At 34.3% G+C, this 21122-nt stretch overlaps 1 protein-coding gene across 7 annotated transcripts in view; it reads right to left on the bottom strand.

The window, feature by feature from the left end:
- Pop2 (CCR4-NOT transcription complex subunit Pop2) overlaps window positions 1–21122 on the bottom strand; it is a 52837-nt gene that overhangs the window by 17342 nt on the left and 14373 nt on the right. For 4 of the 7 annotated variants that reach the window (XM_069835762.1, XM_069835763.1, XM_069835764.1 and 1 more), the window contains exons 3-5: window positions 13440–13563; window positions 2380–2519; window positions 240–433 (exon numbers count right to left, since the gene is read on the bottom strand). In XM_069835762.1, coding sequence (XP_069691863.1) covers window positions 240–433; window positions 2380–2519; window positions 13440–13563 — 458 coding nt within the window. Of the gene's footprint in view, window positions 1–239; window positions 434–2379; window positions 2520–2828; window positions 3019–13439; window positions 13564–17049; window positions 17218–21122 lie in introns of those variants that run through there. The other 3 variants (XM_069835766.1, XM_069835767.1, XM_069835768.1) reach the window with 2 other exon arrangements.

Genomic DNA, 21122 nt, shown 5'->3' on the forward strand with positions numbered 1-21122 from the left:
ACAATAAGAGTCCACATTTTTTTGGATGGCCTAAAGATCTCTTCCCTTGGGGACAGTATTTTTATTTATTTATTTGATTTGTTACTGAAAGTAACAGGCCAATAATAATAATAATAATAATAATAATAATAATAATAATAATAATAATAATAATAATAATAATAATAATAAAAAAATAATCCTAATATGATTATGATACTGAAAACCTATTCAAAATTTAGTGAAACAATGTTACTTACGATAAATTAAATTTAAAATTGAATTGCCAGGTAGTGTATCCGAGTGGTGTTTTGCCATTCTCATCCAGGAAAGTCAGGCCAAGTTGAATAATCCTCAGAAGGTCGACATTGCAACGAAGCAGCTGGTATTGGTAGTCTGCAGTGCTTCGGAATTCTCCTATTGGTCTTGCCACTACTCCAGGAAACTCGGTGTCCTAAGCATCACAAAACAACTGTTTAGTTATCGGCAATTGCAGAGAACATGAGTATGAGAACAATATTTACTTTTGGCATAATTACTGTTACATAAAGAGCATTTGTTTGATAAGTTATTGCTATAATTCTCCAATTTCAACTTAATGAAACGAAAAATTAGAAGAGTAAAACATATTTTTCAACTACATTTTCACATAAATCAGCAGTCATCAGCACAGTGCAATTTCGGGCTAGCGTCTCTTCAAAGCAAGCACACTGGTGCATTCATGGCTACTGGGTAAGCAGGAGGGGTAGTGGCGACTCTGTTGGATTAAACACACAAATATCCAAGCCCTAATAATGGTAATATTAATGACAGTAAGTCCCGTTTGAATACTGAAATATGAATGCATAATATCTCAAATTCACTATATTCTTCTACAAATGAGTCGGGTTGTTTATACTCGTTGTGTTAATCAGTACTGTTGATATAAGACATGACACCGCTTGACATTACAAGTATTGATTGTGTACAAAAAGGATATATTCAACACAAGGCTTTCCGCCTGGGTATTAATTGGATACATAGACTGTCAATTCGCACGAGCGATAAACATAAACATCTGTCTGCTCATCATAAGAAACATTCACAATCACCAAGAACCATTCGAACACAAAAATCACACTGTGACAAAATCACTATCATCTGTCACAGTGATTTTTTCGGAGCTGTTATGGCAAAACACTGTCACACAATATTCAGACTTACATTTACATTTATTTTATCTATGTTATTTATGTTATGTTTCAGATGGGCAGGGTATGTAGCATATATGGGCGAATCCAGAAATACATACAGGGTATTTGTTGGGAGACTGGAGGGAAAAAGACCTTTGGGAAGGCCGAGACATAGATGGGAAGATAATATTAAAATGCATTTGAGGGAGGTGGGATATGATGATAGAGACTGGATTAATCTTGCTCAGGATAGGGACAAATGGCAGGCTTATGTGAGGGAGGCAATGAACCTCCGGGTTCCTTAAAAGCCAGTAAGTAAGTAAGTATGTTATTTTATTACTGTCCACACAAACTACAGTAACTATAAAAATGCACTTAATTAGTGAGTATTAAACATTATGGTAAACAGTGACAAACACAGTAAACAAATATTGCGGTTAGAAACTACATTTTTGTTAAATCTTAAATTATGAATTTTTAATGAATTCATCAGCCTCATTGCTCTAAGGCTGTTAATACATAATTGTTCATATTACAATTAAATGAATTAATTTACCAATGAATTTACAATTAACACATTATTTATAATTGACATTGCAATACATAACAACGTTTTTCTCTAATTTTCTATTGTGAAACTTTGCCTTTTCTTAGACAGAACCATTTTATAAGCGAAAAAAAAAATCTTCCCAATGATATGGAAGCAACAGATGCATATTTAAATCTAGCAATATTTGCCATGCTGATTTCTTCAGGGAGAACTACATTCTCCCGAATCATCACATTCCTACTGTCTGTTCAAGTGCTCAACAAAACCAGACAACTTCCAGAAATTTCTTCATTCCTACAACCAAACTATTACAGGATATTTAAACCATACCCACCCCACGATATTCAAAACTTTCTTTTTCACTGCTATATGAAAATTTAAAAAAATATATGTAACACATAGAAATAGGCAATTTTAGGCTCTAAAACCTTAAAAATAGGTCTGAATGGGCAAAATAGACATTTTTAGGCACCATAAAACCACTTTCAAACGTACAAAATATGAAGATATTTAACAAATTTAACTTATTTCTATAGAAAAAAAAATAGGCATTTAACCTGAAATCTGAGGTTTACTATGACACAGTACAGACACAAGCGCACACACACAAATTTCTGTGAAACCTTAATAAATTACAGCAATAATCGAACTGTACCTACAAGTTATTCAATTACTAACCATTGCTACGTAGTGATATTGCTGCACCACCTGACGAATGGTACGGAATTCTTCTTCCAAGTTGTGGCCCCAGACATCTCGAATTCCACATTCTTCATTACTCGGGATGTTGGTATGACCACTATGTGAGCTACTACTGCCTACATGTAGAAGAAATAATTACGTTATTTACAATAAATAATATCTGAATAAGATCAGGTTGTAAATATAGGTACAAATGTCAAGCAAACAATTATCAACATCAGACGTAAAGAAGTGCAATGTCTCTTCTGATCAGGCACTGAATTCTGGATGCATATAGAAAAGATGAAGGTATACTGTAAAAGTCTTAAGATACTTAATGACGATTTAACAATTGTAGAAGTTATTTAGCACTGAATGAGAATGCTGAAATTACGAACTGAAATCATGTTGAAGATAATGATCAGAGCCGGTGTTATGGTACTAACCTGACATTTGTGTGAAGGGGCTGAGGAAAAGCACGAGAACTTCACTGAGGAAAGTTGTATACCCAGCTGGGAATCAAATCAAGAACTTCCAGAACATAAAGCAGCAGTGCTAGCCACTACACTGCAACACTCAGCATGTATCAATTGCAGCAGTTAGTCAGCACCAAATGAGAAACTGTAGGATGAACATCTGTAAAGGATGTGAAAGGTAGCCTGCAGTAAGGTACTGTCCTCACATTTCTGGAGGGACTGAAGAGAATACGAGGGGATAAAAGGGAATTCAACTGCATCAAGGTAATCAAGTGAAGAAGTTTAGAATCCGCGTATTTACAAAGAAGATGTTTTAATCTTTCTGAACTTTGAAATCCAATTTGTTGAATGCTGCAGACAGAAATTAACAAAACAAAATTTATTTATATTGCTGTAAAAAACTATGTTAAAAAGTAAATAATGGTAACAAAAAAAGAGACAAAATATTTACTGATAATGAAGAATAAAGAATACGAAAAGAAAGAAACAACATATATATTCTAATCTTCACAAGATTTTAAGCATTTCAACCCAATAATTGGATTAATTAGATATCAGAAAAAGCATGATGATAGTAATATACCTTATGAAGAGAATTTATTTTATCAAATTGTCATTTCAAGAAACATTCTTTACCTAAAATAGTGGGAAGTAATTTGTATACACCACTGGATGTCTCTCAAGGCCACTAAGTCTGATAGTGACCAGACATCTCCCAGTAAATTGTAAACAACTGAAAAAGGATGTAGGAGATTCGTGGAATCCCTGTAATTGCGTAGAACGTTTAAGTGGTTGGTGGTTATGTGATTTCAAATAATCGTAGATCACTGCTTGATGAGAATAATCTTAGCATAATCATAAAACAAAAACCTTACCTGTTATTATTTATAATAAACATTTGAAATGACGACCTTCTGTACACCTTACTCACATTTCTCTAATAATGTACCTCAAAATTTTGGAGCTCTTCATGTGAAATGTTAAGAATTTATTTCGATTTAATACATTCTTGTGGCTCAACAAACTTTATTAAACTTGCTCATATTGTAACAAATGATGCAATGACTTCCACTAATTAGCATACAGTGCTGACTTAAGGGATGACTACAGCAATGATTAGGTATAATTTATTCTTGAACAATGTCAAAGTACAGAAGTTGCATTGCAGACTCTTATTTTTGTCTTAAATACTGTTTAAACCAGGCCTGCACAAGGTTTGCACTCTCTGAGCTGGCTCACAGCTCATGAGCGGAATGCAGAAATGAATTGCGCTCTGTATAAGGGGGGACTGGAAGAAGGGGTAATCTCGTACAAAATATGCACAAAAGGAAGTACTATTACGAGTGTTTATGAAATGAATTCCCGTTCAGTATTTGCAAAACTATCTTGGACTATTATTAATTAATAAAGAAATATTTATTTTACAGAAATAATAGAAATTCTATAGCTACATAAATGTACAATATCATTTTGTTATATTTTCATTTATCAGTACATCAAAACGAGGTTTTATGCTGTTGGCAGCTGAAAGGAACAATAGCCTACTGATTGTAATGAAACATCAGTTACAGATGTCCGATGTCTGCCTTTATTAAAGTTGATTATAGAAAACAGTTGCTCACAAATATAAATGTTGAGCCAAACATAGCAATCATTTTCACAGCCAACCTGTGTAGTCGTGGATATTAGTGATAATGTTTAGTCTTGTAAAACTCAACCAGGCTAGTAGTATTATTCAAACGATCTTTAGCCCTTAGGTCACACTGAAGATCAATAAGTTCGAGCTGTAAATCGTTAAATGTTATTTTCCGTCTTTTAGATTCCTCCATACTGTACTGTAGCAGTAGGTAAGCAACGTGAAACAGTTACTGAGAATAGGCCTACACACTGCACTCCACTAGATAACTGAGTGGTCGTTTCCCTCTCCTCTACCTATAGTAAGTCTATATCATTCTGACGTATCTTCCTCTCCGTTTCGGCGAGCGGTAAACACGGCTCTCCCGCTCCAAAGGAGTGTGCGCACTCAATGAGCGCTGTTTGTGCAGGTATGGTTTAAACTCACTGTTTAACAATCAATATATAAACATTGTCTTGATCTTGGTTTGAGTATCTTCTATGAATTACAATAGAAACTCAGATACATGCATTTTCTTATCTTCTGGGAGAGTGTTAGAGAAATTTGTTAAGTAAACAATTCTGAGTGCTATGAGAAAGATGCAATCTGATAGAAGCTAGAAGATTATAGGAAACAGGATTTAAGACGATTAGTTTTTGTTTTAGGGGCTAGGTTATGTGGCATCACTTACACAATACTAGGAAGAATTAATTCTCTAAGCTAATAATGATATTGTAATTCTCTGATACTGGTGCTTTTTATATAATTAATGGAGGCTATGTACAGTCTCAGCAACAAAAAATGGTCCGATTCTTGAAGCTCCTTACAGAGCACGATCCACACCACAATTATTTAACAACTTCCAACCCGGTATTATTTGAATAGTATTACAAGATGTTATTTCGCTAAACGAAATTAATCTGAAAATAAGACCAAATTAATGCCTAAGAGTCATTATGTAACAAACACAATAATGTATGACAACCCCGATTATGACAATTCATTGCAAACATTCTGATAACTCTGTGGTGCTAGCACGGTTGCTGACACACTACGGAGTTCACAATTCGGATACTGCTGGGGAAAGAGTTTTTTAATTTTTATGCAGTTTAATTTCGTTTACTACCATTCCATTTTACTACACATTCATTATTAAGAATAGATAAATTTTCATTGCATCTTTTCAAATTCCTTTTGGGTTACAACAACAATTGAAGTAAAATGACTTTCAATAGCTGCCAAAGTGATCTCGTATGTATCACTGCTTTGGAGCAGTGAGCATGTGCAATGCATTGAATCTAGAACATAGAAAAATGAGGTACGCAATTTTTTTTTCTGAAACTGTACATGTGAATGGGTGAAGTACATTCACAGCAGTGTACTGTGTGGGAATTGCAATTTGCCAAATGAGATTAAGAAGGATAACCTTTCCAACTAAATAGACTTACATAAAAAATGATTCTGCTTAAATTTCCAGGTAAGTAACATTACCAATAAACCTAACTGATGTTACTGTAATTATTGAACAATGTTGAGCATTATGTTTGTGACATTTCATTGTAGAGATTTTTGTGTCATGTAGAACAGGTTGTATTCTCCAAAATGTGGCATAGCATGTAGCCAGTGGACTGAGATCTGGACTTCAGAACAGCTGATCTTTGTATGCAATAAACTCGGGAACAATGTCTTTAAGTCACTTTTGCACATGTGCAGCTGTATGAGCCAGTACCGAGTTTTGTTGGAAGATCCAATGTTGATTCTTGAATATGGTCTCGTGGTGGGGCTGTACAAGCTTCTAAAACAGTATTTTTTTACACTTCACAATTTGAAATAACTACTGAAGCTTTCCTGGCAACGTGATAACTCAAAATTTTCTCGGACTTCCAGACAGGTCATAAGTTGGTGATCCACCGATGTTTCGAGATGTTCATCTTCCTCATCTTCAGGGTTAAATGATAACTAAGGGTACCCAGCTCCTTAATTTATAGTGCCAGAGGGAGGAGTCAGCCGAGGAGCTGTGCACTAATTGGCTCCTATTAGTGCGGACCATGGCGTGAACGCGGCCAACGTGTCGTCTTGCTTTGTGCTGTTCGGCTGGTTGACTGTGGGTCTCACGATGGGCTCGGCGGACGAGTTCTTATGTGTCCTCTGTTGATGACGGCCTGTCATCTGGGCGTTGAGAAATTTAATAGCTGGTGCCCATGCTGCGCTTAGTTGGAGACCCGAGTCCCGATTCAGGTTACCGCGTTCCGCCGCTATGGCCAGGGTTTCCTTTACTCTTCTATCCCTATAGCCCGAACACTTTGCCAGGACCTCGGTGTTATTAAAATTAGCCCTATGGCTTTTGTCAATACAATGTTCAGCCAATCCGGATTTTTCGGGCTGCATTAATCTGATGCTTCTTTGATGTTCCGAAAGACACATAGTTATTGTGCGTCCCGTCTGTCCAATGTAAGCAGCCTCACATTCACAAGGAATGCGGTAGATCCCTGGTACTCTGAGGCCTAGATCGTCTTTTACTGATCTGACCTTATTCCTAATTTTCGGCGGAGGTTTGTGGATTGTTTTTATTCCATGCTTGTAGAGCAGTCTGCTTATCTTTCCCGACAACTTCCCTGTGAATGGTAGACAGGCTATAGCTGGTTTTTCCGCTTCTTGTGAGTCCGTGATGGGCTGCTGCTGCTTCTTCTTGTGTCTTGCTCTATGCAAAGAGCCCGTGATGTCTTTAGCTAAATATCCATTCTGCTTCATAATTTGTTTTACACCTTTTTTTTCACAAAAATGCATCTCTGTAACACACAGATACAGCTCCCCAACCAAACCATCACAAATATTGATGATGTCCACGTTAAATAGAAGGAAACTTGACAAGTTTCTTTCATTGTAGATGTACACACTGTAGATCTTCTCTTTAATAGTGAAACTTTTCTCATTTGTAAAGCAAAATTTTCTGTGGCCATTTTTAGCATGCCAGCGGAGAAGACATACAGCTCTTCCCTATCTAATTTTCTTCAATCGAAGTGTTAGCAGTTTATCAGTGTTCCAGCAATAAGCTAGCAGTTTTAGATATTCAATGAGAACCCTTCATAAATTGATTTAGGATATGTTCATCTAATGTGTATCAATTTTTGTTTTCGGATAGAATTTCTCCAAATTTGTTCTCAAATATATTTTTTACCACTGCTGTAATTCGAAGTAAACGAGGTCGACCAATTATCATCAACACATGTAACTTCCTCGTATCACTTACTGGTATAAATAAATAAATGGTAAAAACGTAATACGGCGAACGCTAAGCTCCGCCCACGACCCCTTTCCACTTTTCCTCTACAAGCTCACCACACACTCTAGCGGGAAAGAGTGGAAATAGGGGTTTAGGGTGGGGTGACATCTAGTGTAGGAAAGTGGAACAAAAAGAACAAATGCGACGACATCTATGAACCAAAAGAGGAACTTCGTCCTGTCTGCCTCTCTCTCTCTCTCTCTCTCTCTCTCTCTCTCTCTCTCCAGCCTCTCCTTCTCTGTTTCATGCTTCATGTCTCTCTCTTTTTTTTTCTTATGACTTCGCAGAGGGTAAGATTCGATCCAAGTAAGTTCGTAACTAAACGCTAAACGCACGCACGCACGCTTTAGACCTCTCGGCTACCGAGGCGAGTTGGGGGTAGAAGGGAAAATGAATCTATTTATGTTTAAGGGAACTGCCATAATGTATTGCAGAAGAATGGCGCGGGGGACAATGACCGAGGGTAGAAAGTGGCGGGCTTGTGAATGTAACTTGGTAGGGGTTGACTGCTGGGGTGGCATAAGTGTTAACACGCGCTGGTGGAGCTTCATTGTGTCCGTGTCCAGCTCCGTGTACAGACGTAACCACGTGTCGTGATGAGCCGTACCGAAGACGTGTACTTCTTCCCCAAATCGTGCAGGGAGAATTTGAAGGCGGATATGGTAAGGTACTGTGAGGAGCATGGACTACTTGCTAGTCATTAGGAGTGTCCAACCTGTGGGAGAAATATGAAATTAGCGCCAAACTGATGGTGTGCATTGGACAGTGGGGCAGTGCGAAGTTAACAGGTGAGTGTTGTTTAATGAAAAAACCACATTACATTGTATTGTGTTGTGTTAGTACATGTGGTGGGCTGTGTTGTGTTGTACTTTATGCTGTTGTCTAATGCCCCAATTTTGCTAGTACGTGTTATGAAATACGTGCGATTTTGTTAGTACGCGTTATGAAATACGTGCGAGACGAGGTAGTGATCCATCGAAGCGGGACAGATAGTAGAGAGAGAGCATGCGAGCGAGATGCCGAGCGGCGCGGGTGGGGATAACTTCCCCTACTGGCGTTAGCCGTATTATGTTTTTACCAAACAAATCTTTAGTTGATTCCTAGAAGTTTTAACAGCTTAAATATTGTGCTTGCATTTCTGCAGTGTAATAACTGACCCTCCATTTTTTTTTTTTAGTGACCACTCCAATCAAACACTTCACACTGAATAATAACTGGTATCAATGTTTATTATTCTCCAATTTCTCCTTAATTTATGACGGCCAGTGAGCCACCAGAAGTGTTTTGTTTGTTGCAAAATCAGTGATCTGATCATGTGAAAGGACATATGATACATAAAATGGCTATTGCATTTATGCCCACACTCCAATGTTACTGGCGAAGACCTTGGTTAAAAACACACTCGTTCCTATGGTTGAGAGACACTGTTTAGTTAAACTCTGCCTTAGGATCTTCTGGCAATCTGAATTATAAGTAAATTTAAATTCTGCTTAAATACAGGTAGACATTTGCCTACATCTTAAAATGTACAATTTATACAATCAGATCTATGCATACATTGTGTCTAGAGACAAATATGATAATCACCACACCAAGGATGACATATCAACATTTTGAAGATTGATATTAATTTCAATTCCATCTACCTCCCTCTGTAGTTATCACAAAGTCCCTGTTTTATTTTATTACTCTTAAGAGACAATTTCACCATCAGCAACTGCACTACTACGACCAAGATAGTCACGAAAGAGTTTCTTAGACACTCACACATAATTTCACTAATTGTTATTACTTACTTACAAATGGCTTTTAAGGAACCTGCAGGTTCGTTGCCGCCCTCATATAAGCCTGCCATGGGTCCCTTCCTGTGCAAGATTAATCCAGTCTCTATCATCATACCATACCTTCCTCAAATCCATTTTAATATTATCCTCTCATCTACGTCTCGGCCTCTTCAAAGGTCTTTATCCCTCTGGTCTCCCAACTAACACTCTATATGCATTTCTGGATTTGCCTATAAGTGCTACATGCCCTGCCCATCTCAAACGTCTGGATTTAATGTTCCTAATTATATCATGTGAAGAATACAATGCTTGCAGTTCTGCATTGTGTAACTTTCTCCATTCTCCTGTAACTTCATCCCTCTTAGCCCCAAATATTTTCCTAAGAACCTTATTCTCAAACACCCTTAATCTCGGTTCCTCTCTCAAAGTGAGAGTCCAAGTTTCACAACCATACAGAGCAACCGGTAATATAACTGTTTTATAAATTCTAACTTTCAGATTTTTTGACAGCAGACTAGATGACAAAAGCTTCTCAACCGAATAATAACAGGCATTTCCCATATTTATTCTACGTTATTTATATTTGTTACTGTTGCTCCAAGATATTTGAATTTTTCCACCTCTTCGAAGGATAAATCTCCAATTTTTATGTTTTCATTTCGTACAATATTCTGGTCATGAGACATAATCATATAATTCATTTTTTCGGGATTTACTTCCAAATAAATCGCTTTACTTGCTTCAAGTAAAATTTCCGTGTTTTCCCTAATCGTTTGTGGATTTTTTCCTAACATATTTAAATCATCTCCATAGACAAGAAGCTGATGTAACCTGTTCAATTCCAAACCCTGTCTGCTATCCTGAACTTTCCTAATGGCATATTCTAGAGCGAAGTTAAAAAGAAAAGGTGATAGTGCATCTCCTTGCTTTAGCCCGCAGTGAATTGGAAAAGCATCAGATAGAAACTGGCACTAATTATTATTATTATTATATTAAAAATAAAAACATAATACACAATTTGATTCTTAAAATGTTCTACACCAGTAGTGTCAGAGTTGTTAGCTCCAAAACCGGTTGTGGAGCTAGATTGGAACGTGAACTTGCTTATGTCTGTGGAAACATCGGAGCACGCAACGAGTCTAGTGGAGCGCTCCGTTTAGTCTCTGTCTGACAATGCTGTTCTACACGAAGCATTGCATTGTTTAATATTTCCTGGGTTAAAACACGTCACCGGTTCCTATGCTTTTTGTCATTTACACTTCCAGTGTTTCTAAATTTTCTAACACTGTAGGATGACTAAAAAGTATCTGTATCTAGAGGTATAAAAATACTGCAATTGCGGTAAACGCAATAAAAATATGAAGCATGCTCTTTGCTCCTTTTTTCACTTCACATCCATCATAATTGCAACCCCCTGAAGACAGTTTAATTATTGCGAAATAATGCTATAAATGGATATTACCGTAATGAACTTTCAGCAAAGGATGAGCTATTTCAGCATAATCTTTGTTAATTGCAATTTGCATAATTTTTTCAGATTTTGTTTCGTTGTTCAGGATATGGCCAGAAACATCGTTTTTGTGAACTATAACATACTGTGAGCTGTGCATACGCAATATTTATCTTAGATTTTTGTCTGCTACAGAGCATAGGAACTGTATAACTTTGATACTCATAGACACGGATATTATTCCTGGGCCATGGTAAAGGAAGGCACCAGCTATTTCTAATATTTCGATTGTCAATTTTAAATTACAATAACTGCCAGTTGCCACTGAATTTAAACAAAAATTTTCATTCAGTGCCACATTGTTATAGCAAAATGTATGGTCAAACTGTGCACATTTTTTTTTGCAGTTTCATGATTTTGTGTCTTTTTTTTTTCGGTAACATAAATGAAATTACAATTATTTAACTGAACATTGTAACACTGATCAGGTAAGTTCATTACCAATTGGGTTATAAATACACAAAATTAATATTACAATTTCACAACTCTACCAACGTCTTCTGCAAACCACCTCACATTTTTCGGACAGAGTTAGAAAGTGCTTGAAAAACACAAACACTTGTTGTTGTGTAGCACACTGAGAAACATACATACTAAAAACACAATCCATTTACAAAAGAAATTCTCATTCGTACTGGCTGTCAGGCTTAGCAGAAAACTTACCTCCCGTCCATAAAGATTGGGTGAGTTCAATTGTCTTATGTTTGTGCTGTGTCATCTTAGTGTTATCCAGGTCTTGGTCTTAGCCAATGTAAATAATGTGAGATACATGAGGTTAAGACGAACTCTTTAATACAACTGCGAGAGAAGTGTCATTCAACAATATGGAAACAAAACTGAAAGTACTTCACCAATGTGAAGTCATGTACTTATGCTACTCTTGCTGCGAATAAACCTAGACAAGTTCTGATAGTAGTAAATGACAGTAAAACACAAAGTTAGATATGAAGGTTGACCTTGCTAAAATAAACGAAAATGCTAACATTTTAATGATGACGTAACATATGTATTTTAAACAGAAATTTTAATTAATAGTGGTAGGAAAAATAAATAATTTTAAATGAAGACCAAAATTCAGATGACGTATATTCAAAGCTTGTGAAGGTTAACAGTTGTATGATATCCACAGTCGGTATCATGAAGATATTTATGCACCACAGAGTTTTGTTCAACTCATACTTTAATTACCATACAAGCATTCTTTGTTCAGAGATAATGGTTGGTTGGTTGGTTGTCTTCGCTAACCGAATTATTTTTTGTTTCTCTTTTGCATTTTCTTTTGAGCTAGGCATGATAATACTTAATAAAATAATAACCACAACTGGAGAGGAATGTAAGGACCCCAATGTGAAAAGAATTATGATCATCTCACTGATAAGTGATGACATATCAGAAAAATGACTTTCCATTCAATGCCTGAGATGATCTTTCTACACAGATTTGAAAAAGAAAAGATGCCGGAATAATACACTGCAAATGCACAAAAATACACTACATGCTACTTGAAAATATTAAGATCTAACAGACGACACTTATTTCTAAGTGAAACACTTATTCACTGTTTTATCTTACAGATATTTACAAAATGCAGATCTTATTCTGCATAATAAAGATAACACCAATGAAACAACAGCAGAATGAAACTGACAGATAGAACTACTTATTATATTAAGGATAATCAGTACAGTTCGGATAAAGTAGCTGTATCAGGATAGGCATCCTTGGTCCGTGTTGTTTGTTTACAAACATTAATTAGGGCTGAACTATCCATTCACTGATGTTTTAGCTAGGGAATGGGGAGCACTCTTCCAAGCAGTTAATATTTGTAAACAAAACACACGGACCAAGGATGTCTATCTTGATACAGCTACTTTAGCCGAACCATAATAATCAGAAGTGTCAGGTGGGCAAAGGTGAAGTTAATCCTCCTTTTCTTTCCTCTGCCTATGCATTTTGTATTTTATCCCACAATTTGATACATTTTTTTTTCAAAACATCACATTTCTCATTGGTGATCTCAACTTGTGAGTGCACAATTGACAAAAGAAAACAATGCAGAGACAAATAGTAACAAAGTCCTCACAACTCTCTATCCAAATGACACTTTTGGCTAACCATACTAATTTTGGGGGGGGGGGAGAGGGGGAGATCTGTGAACTACAAAGTACTAGAACCTTAGTAAGAAGCTACGATCTTAAAACAGTGCTACAGCTGGATTAAAACTCAGAAAATTACAACTGAATATATGACATACAAGGTAACCATAACAATGTGATTGACAAACCCTGTTGTGAAACAATCTTACATTACATATAAAATAATCCCTTATTCACACTTTCAGTATTGACAGTTCATAATCCAATTTTTGTTAATGAAATCACTAATTTACCTGTAGCCGTGGGCATGGCAGAACCGCACCCCAGTTTCTCTAACAGGTGAGTGGCCCAGTTCACATTGGTTGCCCGAGCCAGGCTTCTGCCTCTGTCCCCACCACTTTTATCAAACAACACGAACTGTAACAACAGAGACTTGTCGATAGTGTAAAAAAGAAGTAAAAATAATAATTTCTACAGGTAAACATTTCCCACTATAGATATAAATTTAATGTATATATTTAGCTATGAAATGATCTGAAAATGTTGAGTAGTCAGACTAGGCTGAAGAAAATAAACTTTCTGCATGGTTTGAGATAAGTTTTTGGGCATCTGCACTGTGTCAAGGACAAACATATTTCCAACATTTCAGATTACAACTCGAGGATATTACAAACTAAACTGATGGACTGGACCAGATAAATGGGCATCCTATCTCTCAAGTACCCAGACGAAGCTTTTTACAGCATTCCCAGGATACAAAAGACACATCATCAATGTCTTAAAGAAAAAAATGTAAATCAGAATTTGAACCCTGTGTAATTAGTGAATTTTTATTAAGAATTAATAATGTATGTTTTTTTCTTTATAATAGTTACCCTCAATGGTTTAACTCGTTAGCACTTACCATGATTGCACTGGATGCAAGATTCTCAATTCAAAACTGGTTGAGGTGATGGATCTTTACATGTTATAAAAGCCCTTCCTTCAGAAGAAAAATAAATCTGTGAGACCCATGTCATAAATTTCTGACACGTAAAACAACTGTACCTGAATGACAGAGCATTATATAAAATTTACAGGCCATTTTTCACTCTTCTCAAAATTCAATTGTGTAGGTATCTTAATGGACCAGTTGTATTATATGCAAGTGAAACATGGGTTTTTAAAGAATCAATAAAACAACTATTAATTTTTGAAAGGAAAATATTACAAAGAATATTTGGTCCAATAAAAGAAAGAGATGACAACTGACGAATTCGGAATAATAATGAATTAAACAATCTAATTCAAAATAAAAATATAATAAACTACGTAAAGGTTCAAAGACTAGCTTGATTTGGACATATAAACTGCATGAACGAAGATAATTAGTCAGAAAGATCTATAATTGGAAACCAATAAACACAATGAACAGAGGTAAGACCAAAAAACAGATGGATAGATGACGTCTTAGGAGACATAAGAAAGATGGAAATAAGGAACTGGCTAAAACTTATATAAAACAGTAATGAATGACGGAAAATAGTTGAGAAGGTCAAAACTTCTACGAAGTTTGAATAATAATAATAATAATAATAATAATAATAATAATACTTAAAAATACATCGACACTTGTGAAGAATTTATTTCGTTTGGAAGATAAATGGAGAAGAAAAGTTTTATGAAATATTGAGAAACTTTGCTCCTCAGTCCAGCATATCCAAAACTTATCTCATTCTAATCACCAAAAAAGTAAAAAATCTCACATGTAATCGTTTAAAATCTTTGGTAAATATAATTTGTTATGTAGTGCTCAGTTCATGGAAACATGCTCATTAGTAGCTGAAAGATTCTAAGAGAAAAATATGTTTTTCACAATAATCTTCAGTTTCAAAAGTGTTTTTTTCTCCCTCTGGTTGGAGGGGTGATATGTTATCAAATAACGACTTTTTTGTCTTCCAAATTTATAGCTTTTTTTTTCTTTCGAAGAATATTCATAAATCTAATGTGTTTTCATAGTTTTGAAACAAAATATCTCAAAGAAAGAAAAGAACATGTAAAATTATCACTCATGAGATTGACTATCCTGAAAGAGAGATAACAATAACTAACATACATGTAAGACTAGCAACATTCTTTTATCATTGTTAATTTCTCCAGAAAGAATAACTATAAACACAAGTTACTTCAGGCTGTGCCATAAATGTTTCAGATTTTAAGGTTCTGTAATGTCGCAGAATTATTTTCTTACAAAACTAAAACATCAGGAAACTTTTCTGCATTATGACAAAACCTGAACAAATATATCAATTAAATAGTTATGTATCTTTCCTAAATTTGTTTCTGAAAGTAATTTCATTCTTTCTCTTTAAGATGCATTCTGTACCCAGAAGGCCTAAAGTAATCTCATGATATTTATGTACATCAATATTACTAGTCTCATTAAATAATTAAACATGATTACATTATATTTAGATACATTGTGACTAATTACACATCATGAACGGATTACTGAAAATTCAGATTTGTTAAACAGGCATCTAAAGATTTTTAGCACAAAATGCAAATTTATAACAGAAATAATTATATTACACATAAGTGTCAATGTTTTGCAACAAAATTGAGATAAAATCAACATTGGAAAGTATTAATTTATATTAAAAATGGGGAGATAATATCAAGAAACAGTATAAAGAAACTCTGCATATTGTGAATTTCTGTAATATTTAATTACTTACATAATTATGTTTCAATTATTACTGAGAAATTTTGCTATTTTGTGTACATTTTAATTTCTTATGTAATGAGAAAATACACAGGTACATCGAGGGACACCAATCTACCAGATCTATATACTATTATCTTCACAGATATGTTTTCAATGTACAGAGAGTTCAGCTAGGCTCACAGCCAGGAAAATACGCATCAGACATGCTTGCATGCCATCATTATCATTCTGTAACCTGCAGCATATTTTTATTGATATAACTTTAATTAATAATAGCATGCGCACAATTAAATTTTAATTCATAATCAGTGCTATACCAACTTATGTTACAGGAGTTGTTCAAAGTGGTGTCCATCCTCTATCATACATTCCTGACTTCTTTCATAAAATTGCTATTCAAACCCAAAGTTGCTATGTATTTCAGTAAATCTTGAAATTTCTCTTCTTACATTGTTTTTAAGTTCCTCTACAGTGTGGGGGGTTACTCCTGCACTTTTTAGGGTGTGAATAACAATTTCATCAAAAGATATCAGAATGTGTGAATGCAGATAGACACCACTTTGAAAAACTAATACAACACAGGTTACTACTCATTAAGAAATAAAAATATAGTGTTTGCACGCTATTATTGATCGAAGTTATATGAATAAAAATTCGTGGGAGTATATACAGATTGATGATGATGCTGTATAAGTTATGCTGACCATGCAAGCATGTCTGATGCACATGTTCCTGGCCAGGAGTGGAGCTGAACACTTTGTATTTAATCATCAGCAACAGGATTTATTTAAAACATTATCAATAATATTTGTACAGATTCTAATGTAAATGTATACATATATAATTTAAATAACGAAACTTTTGGTAAATTTGTAACTTAAAGAAAAAGGGCATTTAAAGCTTAAATTTTTATCTTAGAACTTTAAAACATACAACATCAACAAATTTCCATGATTTAACTTTACATCTATAAGGTTACTGTTAAGACGGTTGTCGTCACAGCTACAGGGGGGAATTTTAAGCACTTATCTCATGCCAGGATCAAGAATGCATGCACGTATTCATTACCTCCATGCTCCCTATATGCCTCCCTGGCGTAGAACTTTACCTTACCTTTAAAACAAAAATTCTTATAATTATATTTAACTTAAAAGTTATTTAGCCAAATTATATGTATTTATTAATCATGCAATTACCTTCTGTGCCATTTTCCCAACAGATGATTCCACTTCTTTTTAAATTGCAAATACTTCAACAATCTTAATGCTTGTTTCCTGCACAAAGGTTCTATAGCAAATGAGCTTGCCTTCTAACTGCTCGACAGCACCGCTTTCCCCTCCTCCTCCCCATATGCAACCATATCTCTGTAATGTGACCCCCGTTACAAGCTCACTTCACCACTTGTAGGTGTTAACACAATGTTTTTTCTTGTAGAAATACTACTTCAATGAGTAACAATACTATAGTGTTTTCAAACATCCCTTTCATAGCATAGTAGTGTACTTCCAAGAAATGTAACAAAATTAATTCACAATAACTTTAAGTTTACCACGAAAGCATATAAAGGTATGGGGTTATAGGTTATAGAAACATGCATTCCTTATTGCTGTATTTAAAAAAACCAATTTAATTGCTTCTGGAGATTCTGATTATGGTTAGTAATTGAAAAGATACATGACAGAAATTATACAGTGAGTTCCAGTGAAAGTTCCCGGTGTTTCTGTACACCGACCCCCACAAACTCATGCTTCACAGAATTAAATCTTACGTACTATGCTACAGTAATAAATTTAACAAGTATTCAAAGTTGTACATCTCTATTTTATGACTAACCACTAAAGATGCCGATTTGACTATTCTCATGAGTTTGTCTGCATGGCTGGTGAATCAGCTTATTTGATCACTCTTGACTGGTGTTTATGTTATCCTTCACACCTCAATTCTTAATGTGTATGTGTCAAGAGGAAGAAAATGAAAAAAAGAGAGAGATCACCATGTGAAAACTGCTTGGTGAATCCTGTCCCTTGAAATGAGATGTGCTAGTCTGTAGTCTTCTCTTGACAGCAGCCAAAAAAGGCACACAGCAACTAAGCTACTATAAGAGTAAGTGCAGTTCATGACGTAATGTTGTGTTTTGCAATGGATACGTATTCAGTGAGTGAATGTGTACATATTTTGAAAACATACATATGGAAAAAGAAAGCGTATGGCAGAACAAGGGAAAACTTTAGATGTAAATTTCCTAGCCACTCAGTTCTGTGTATAAAAACAATATTAAATTTGGTGAACAGGTTTAATGAAACGAGTTCTGTGAATGATGTGATGTGAACTGTGTATCACACAAGATGGGTAACACTTCCAGCAGCTACTGCTTGGAGGCTGAGTACCAGATGTTATTAATATAACATAGTACATAAGTTTTAATCTAGCGAAGGGCTGTGAGTTTGCGGACACAAGCAGCGGTGATAGTGGGAAGGGACCTGCCACTGGTCAGCTAACAGAAACATTGAGGAACATTTCATTGTAGATTACACAAAATGACAAAATCACAATTTAACTGAAGAGACTCTGGAATACAATACCGTAATGGAAATTCAAATTACTGTGTAAATCATGTCTAATTAGTATTCATTTTTCCTTCAGTTCCTTATTCTAATCCTTTTCTTTAGTAATTTTACACACACATATGCACTTCTCTTTTTAATTGTTCTCTCACTCCATGGTCTAAAGCAGAAGTAGCTACTAAAGTCTTTGTGATGCTTTAGAGTTATATATGAGAACCTTTAGAAGAAATACAACATCCAATTTTAAGCTAATTGAATCACTGACAAAAAACAAACATTTAATAGAAATGTTGTATAGTTACAGTTATATACTTTTATCTCATTTTTGTAATTTCTGCTACACTAACTTATTTTACAATAGGACCAATAATCTAATCTTCAGATCTAGCCAAAAACGGAAGTGACATTCTCTCGAAACAAACAATAGACTGTATGTATTTTTTTTATTTATTTTTTTAAAGATTTTTCCACTAAAGCAACTCTAACAGAATTTGTTGGTACAGTTCTTAATATTACATAATATATGTAAGAAATATACTTCAATCAAATTATAATCTACTGCATATTTTAGTGATGCATAAATATCTTTATGTATAGATACAGTACCGTACACATTGTTAGTTCCTCAAACAAATCTTCACAATTTATGCTAGAGTTCGACAAACTGTCATCAAATCATGCATATAGTGCTGCAGTTACTTGCAAAACTGCAAAAGATAAAATATTTTAAAGAAGTCACAAACATTTCGCAAAATGTCCATTCTTTAACAATATTTCAACCCCAGTAGTTTGCAAACCGACAATTATATGTAGCTGTAGTAGGCTTATATTTAGAAAAATATTGTTTAGGTTAGATATAAAGGAAAAACTATTATTACACATGAGTTGTACTGATTTCTAACTGGCACAGAGCTTAGGAGTTATTTTTTAGCCTTGTGGTGGAGTCTCCTTTAGCCTAAAGACTTGATTTTAAGACTCTGTTCTCTGTCCACCAATCTTTGATATGTAAACATAAGATTTAATTTCTTCCCAATCTGGACTTTTACATGACAAAATAATTAACATGACATTTTATATAACTTTCATTCGGGGTATCATTATATTAAATGACATTAAACATAAGCAATACCATCCATTTTGGTAGTTTTGTAGTGAGACAAATGTAAATAATAAAAGCTTCACAATAATTTTCACTGCTGTCTAACAAAAATAACTTTGTGATTGATATTTGTTGTGGAAGAGAATCTCTCTCCATTATCAATATGACCAACTAAAAGGGCAGGTAAAACTAACAGAGTGAATAACATCAACAATGTCTCTTTGAAAAAGAAGTACAAAAAGAGAGTAGGAATATATGAGAAGAAAAAAGAAGGTTTGCTATAGTTGTTGAAAAATAAATGTATTTTTTACTAATATGTAATTTCACAACCAAAAGGGAAATGCATTACAAAATGTTAATCTACATTTTCATAAAAAAATAAATAATAATATTAATAATCTTTATTAGCCATTAAACAATACAATTATAATAGGCTTCGTCATTATTGAAATACATCAAAGACACAATCATTAGGTATTAAGAAACTCATCTATGCTGTAAAAACTATAAAAGGAGTCTTCAAATTGTAGTTCTACATTTTATACTAATTCGTAATTTTTCAATACAGTGCTATGTCACTGCATTCAACAATAATTTGGTATTTAAAATTTTTGCGTTATATTTTGCAGTTATTTGTAATTAATATAATTAAATTCTGGTACGAAATTTTCTTTACTACAAACTATAATGACAAAAACAAAATAAATTTGACAAGAAGAATGACGTAAGTTGAAATAAGGTATGCAAATTTAATATTTATGGGTTGGTTTTACAAATTTGTTGGAAACTATAATATATAAACAAAATTCATGACATATTAACATATAGCTGCCACTACCAGAAACATACAGTACAAAATTTCACAATTCTAAGCCGAACAGTTCTTAAATGAAATTTTAAAATCCTTCTCCCGAAAAAATTGACTTCTTTTTAGTAGTCTCACTGTTCTTCAGGGTCAACAATTTATGGAATGTTTTGCTGACAATGTATGCGACAGAGAAAGGCAACAGCTATTTAACCTGCGATTACTCATGCTTTGTTGTGTAACGTGATCATTTGCATTGTTAGGTGGTACCTAACATCTGATATTTTTTATAAATTATAAAATTCATAATGTATTATTTTTATATTGTTTTAATTGTGTGATATTATTAATATTCTTTATTTTATTCAATATACAAGTCTCATAAATAGGGGGCAGATGTTGATGAAATGTCATCTTCTTACGTTTCAGATTAGGATAATGCCTATTAATATAGAAATCCTTTACATGTTAATATCAAAATAAAAAAAATAATTTCTTATATTGCATTTTTTTATGTTTCTGAACTAACAGGTCATTTTTATATTTTTCTCGGCATTTTTTGGCCATTTTTAATACCTTGAAGAACTTTTAGATCATTTGAAATACATTTTTCTTTCTTCTTTACAGAATGGTCTGTTAAATCTTTTTTTAAGCAAATGGGTCAGTAGTAATTACCTACTGAATAAGTGAATAACAGTGAAGTTTGAGTTTTATAGTTTGGAAGAAATCTAACGTCCATCCCTCATTCCATTGAGGGCTTCACTTCACACAACGAAAGTAATATAAAATGCTTGACAACAG

The sequence above is a fragment of the Periplaneta americana genome, chromosome 9 (assembly GCF_040183065.1).
Source record: "Periplaneta americana isolate PAMFEO1 chromosome 9, P.americana_PAMFEO1_priV1, whole genome shotgun sequence".
Lineage (NCBI taxonomy): Eukaryota > Metazoa > Arthropoda > Insecta > Blattodea > Blattidae > Periplaneta > Periplaneta americana.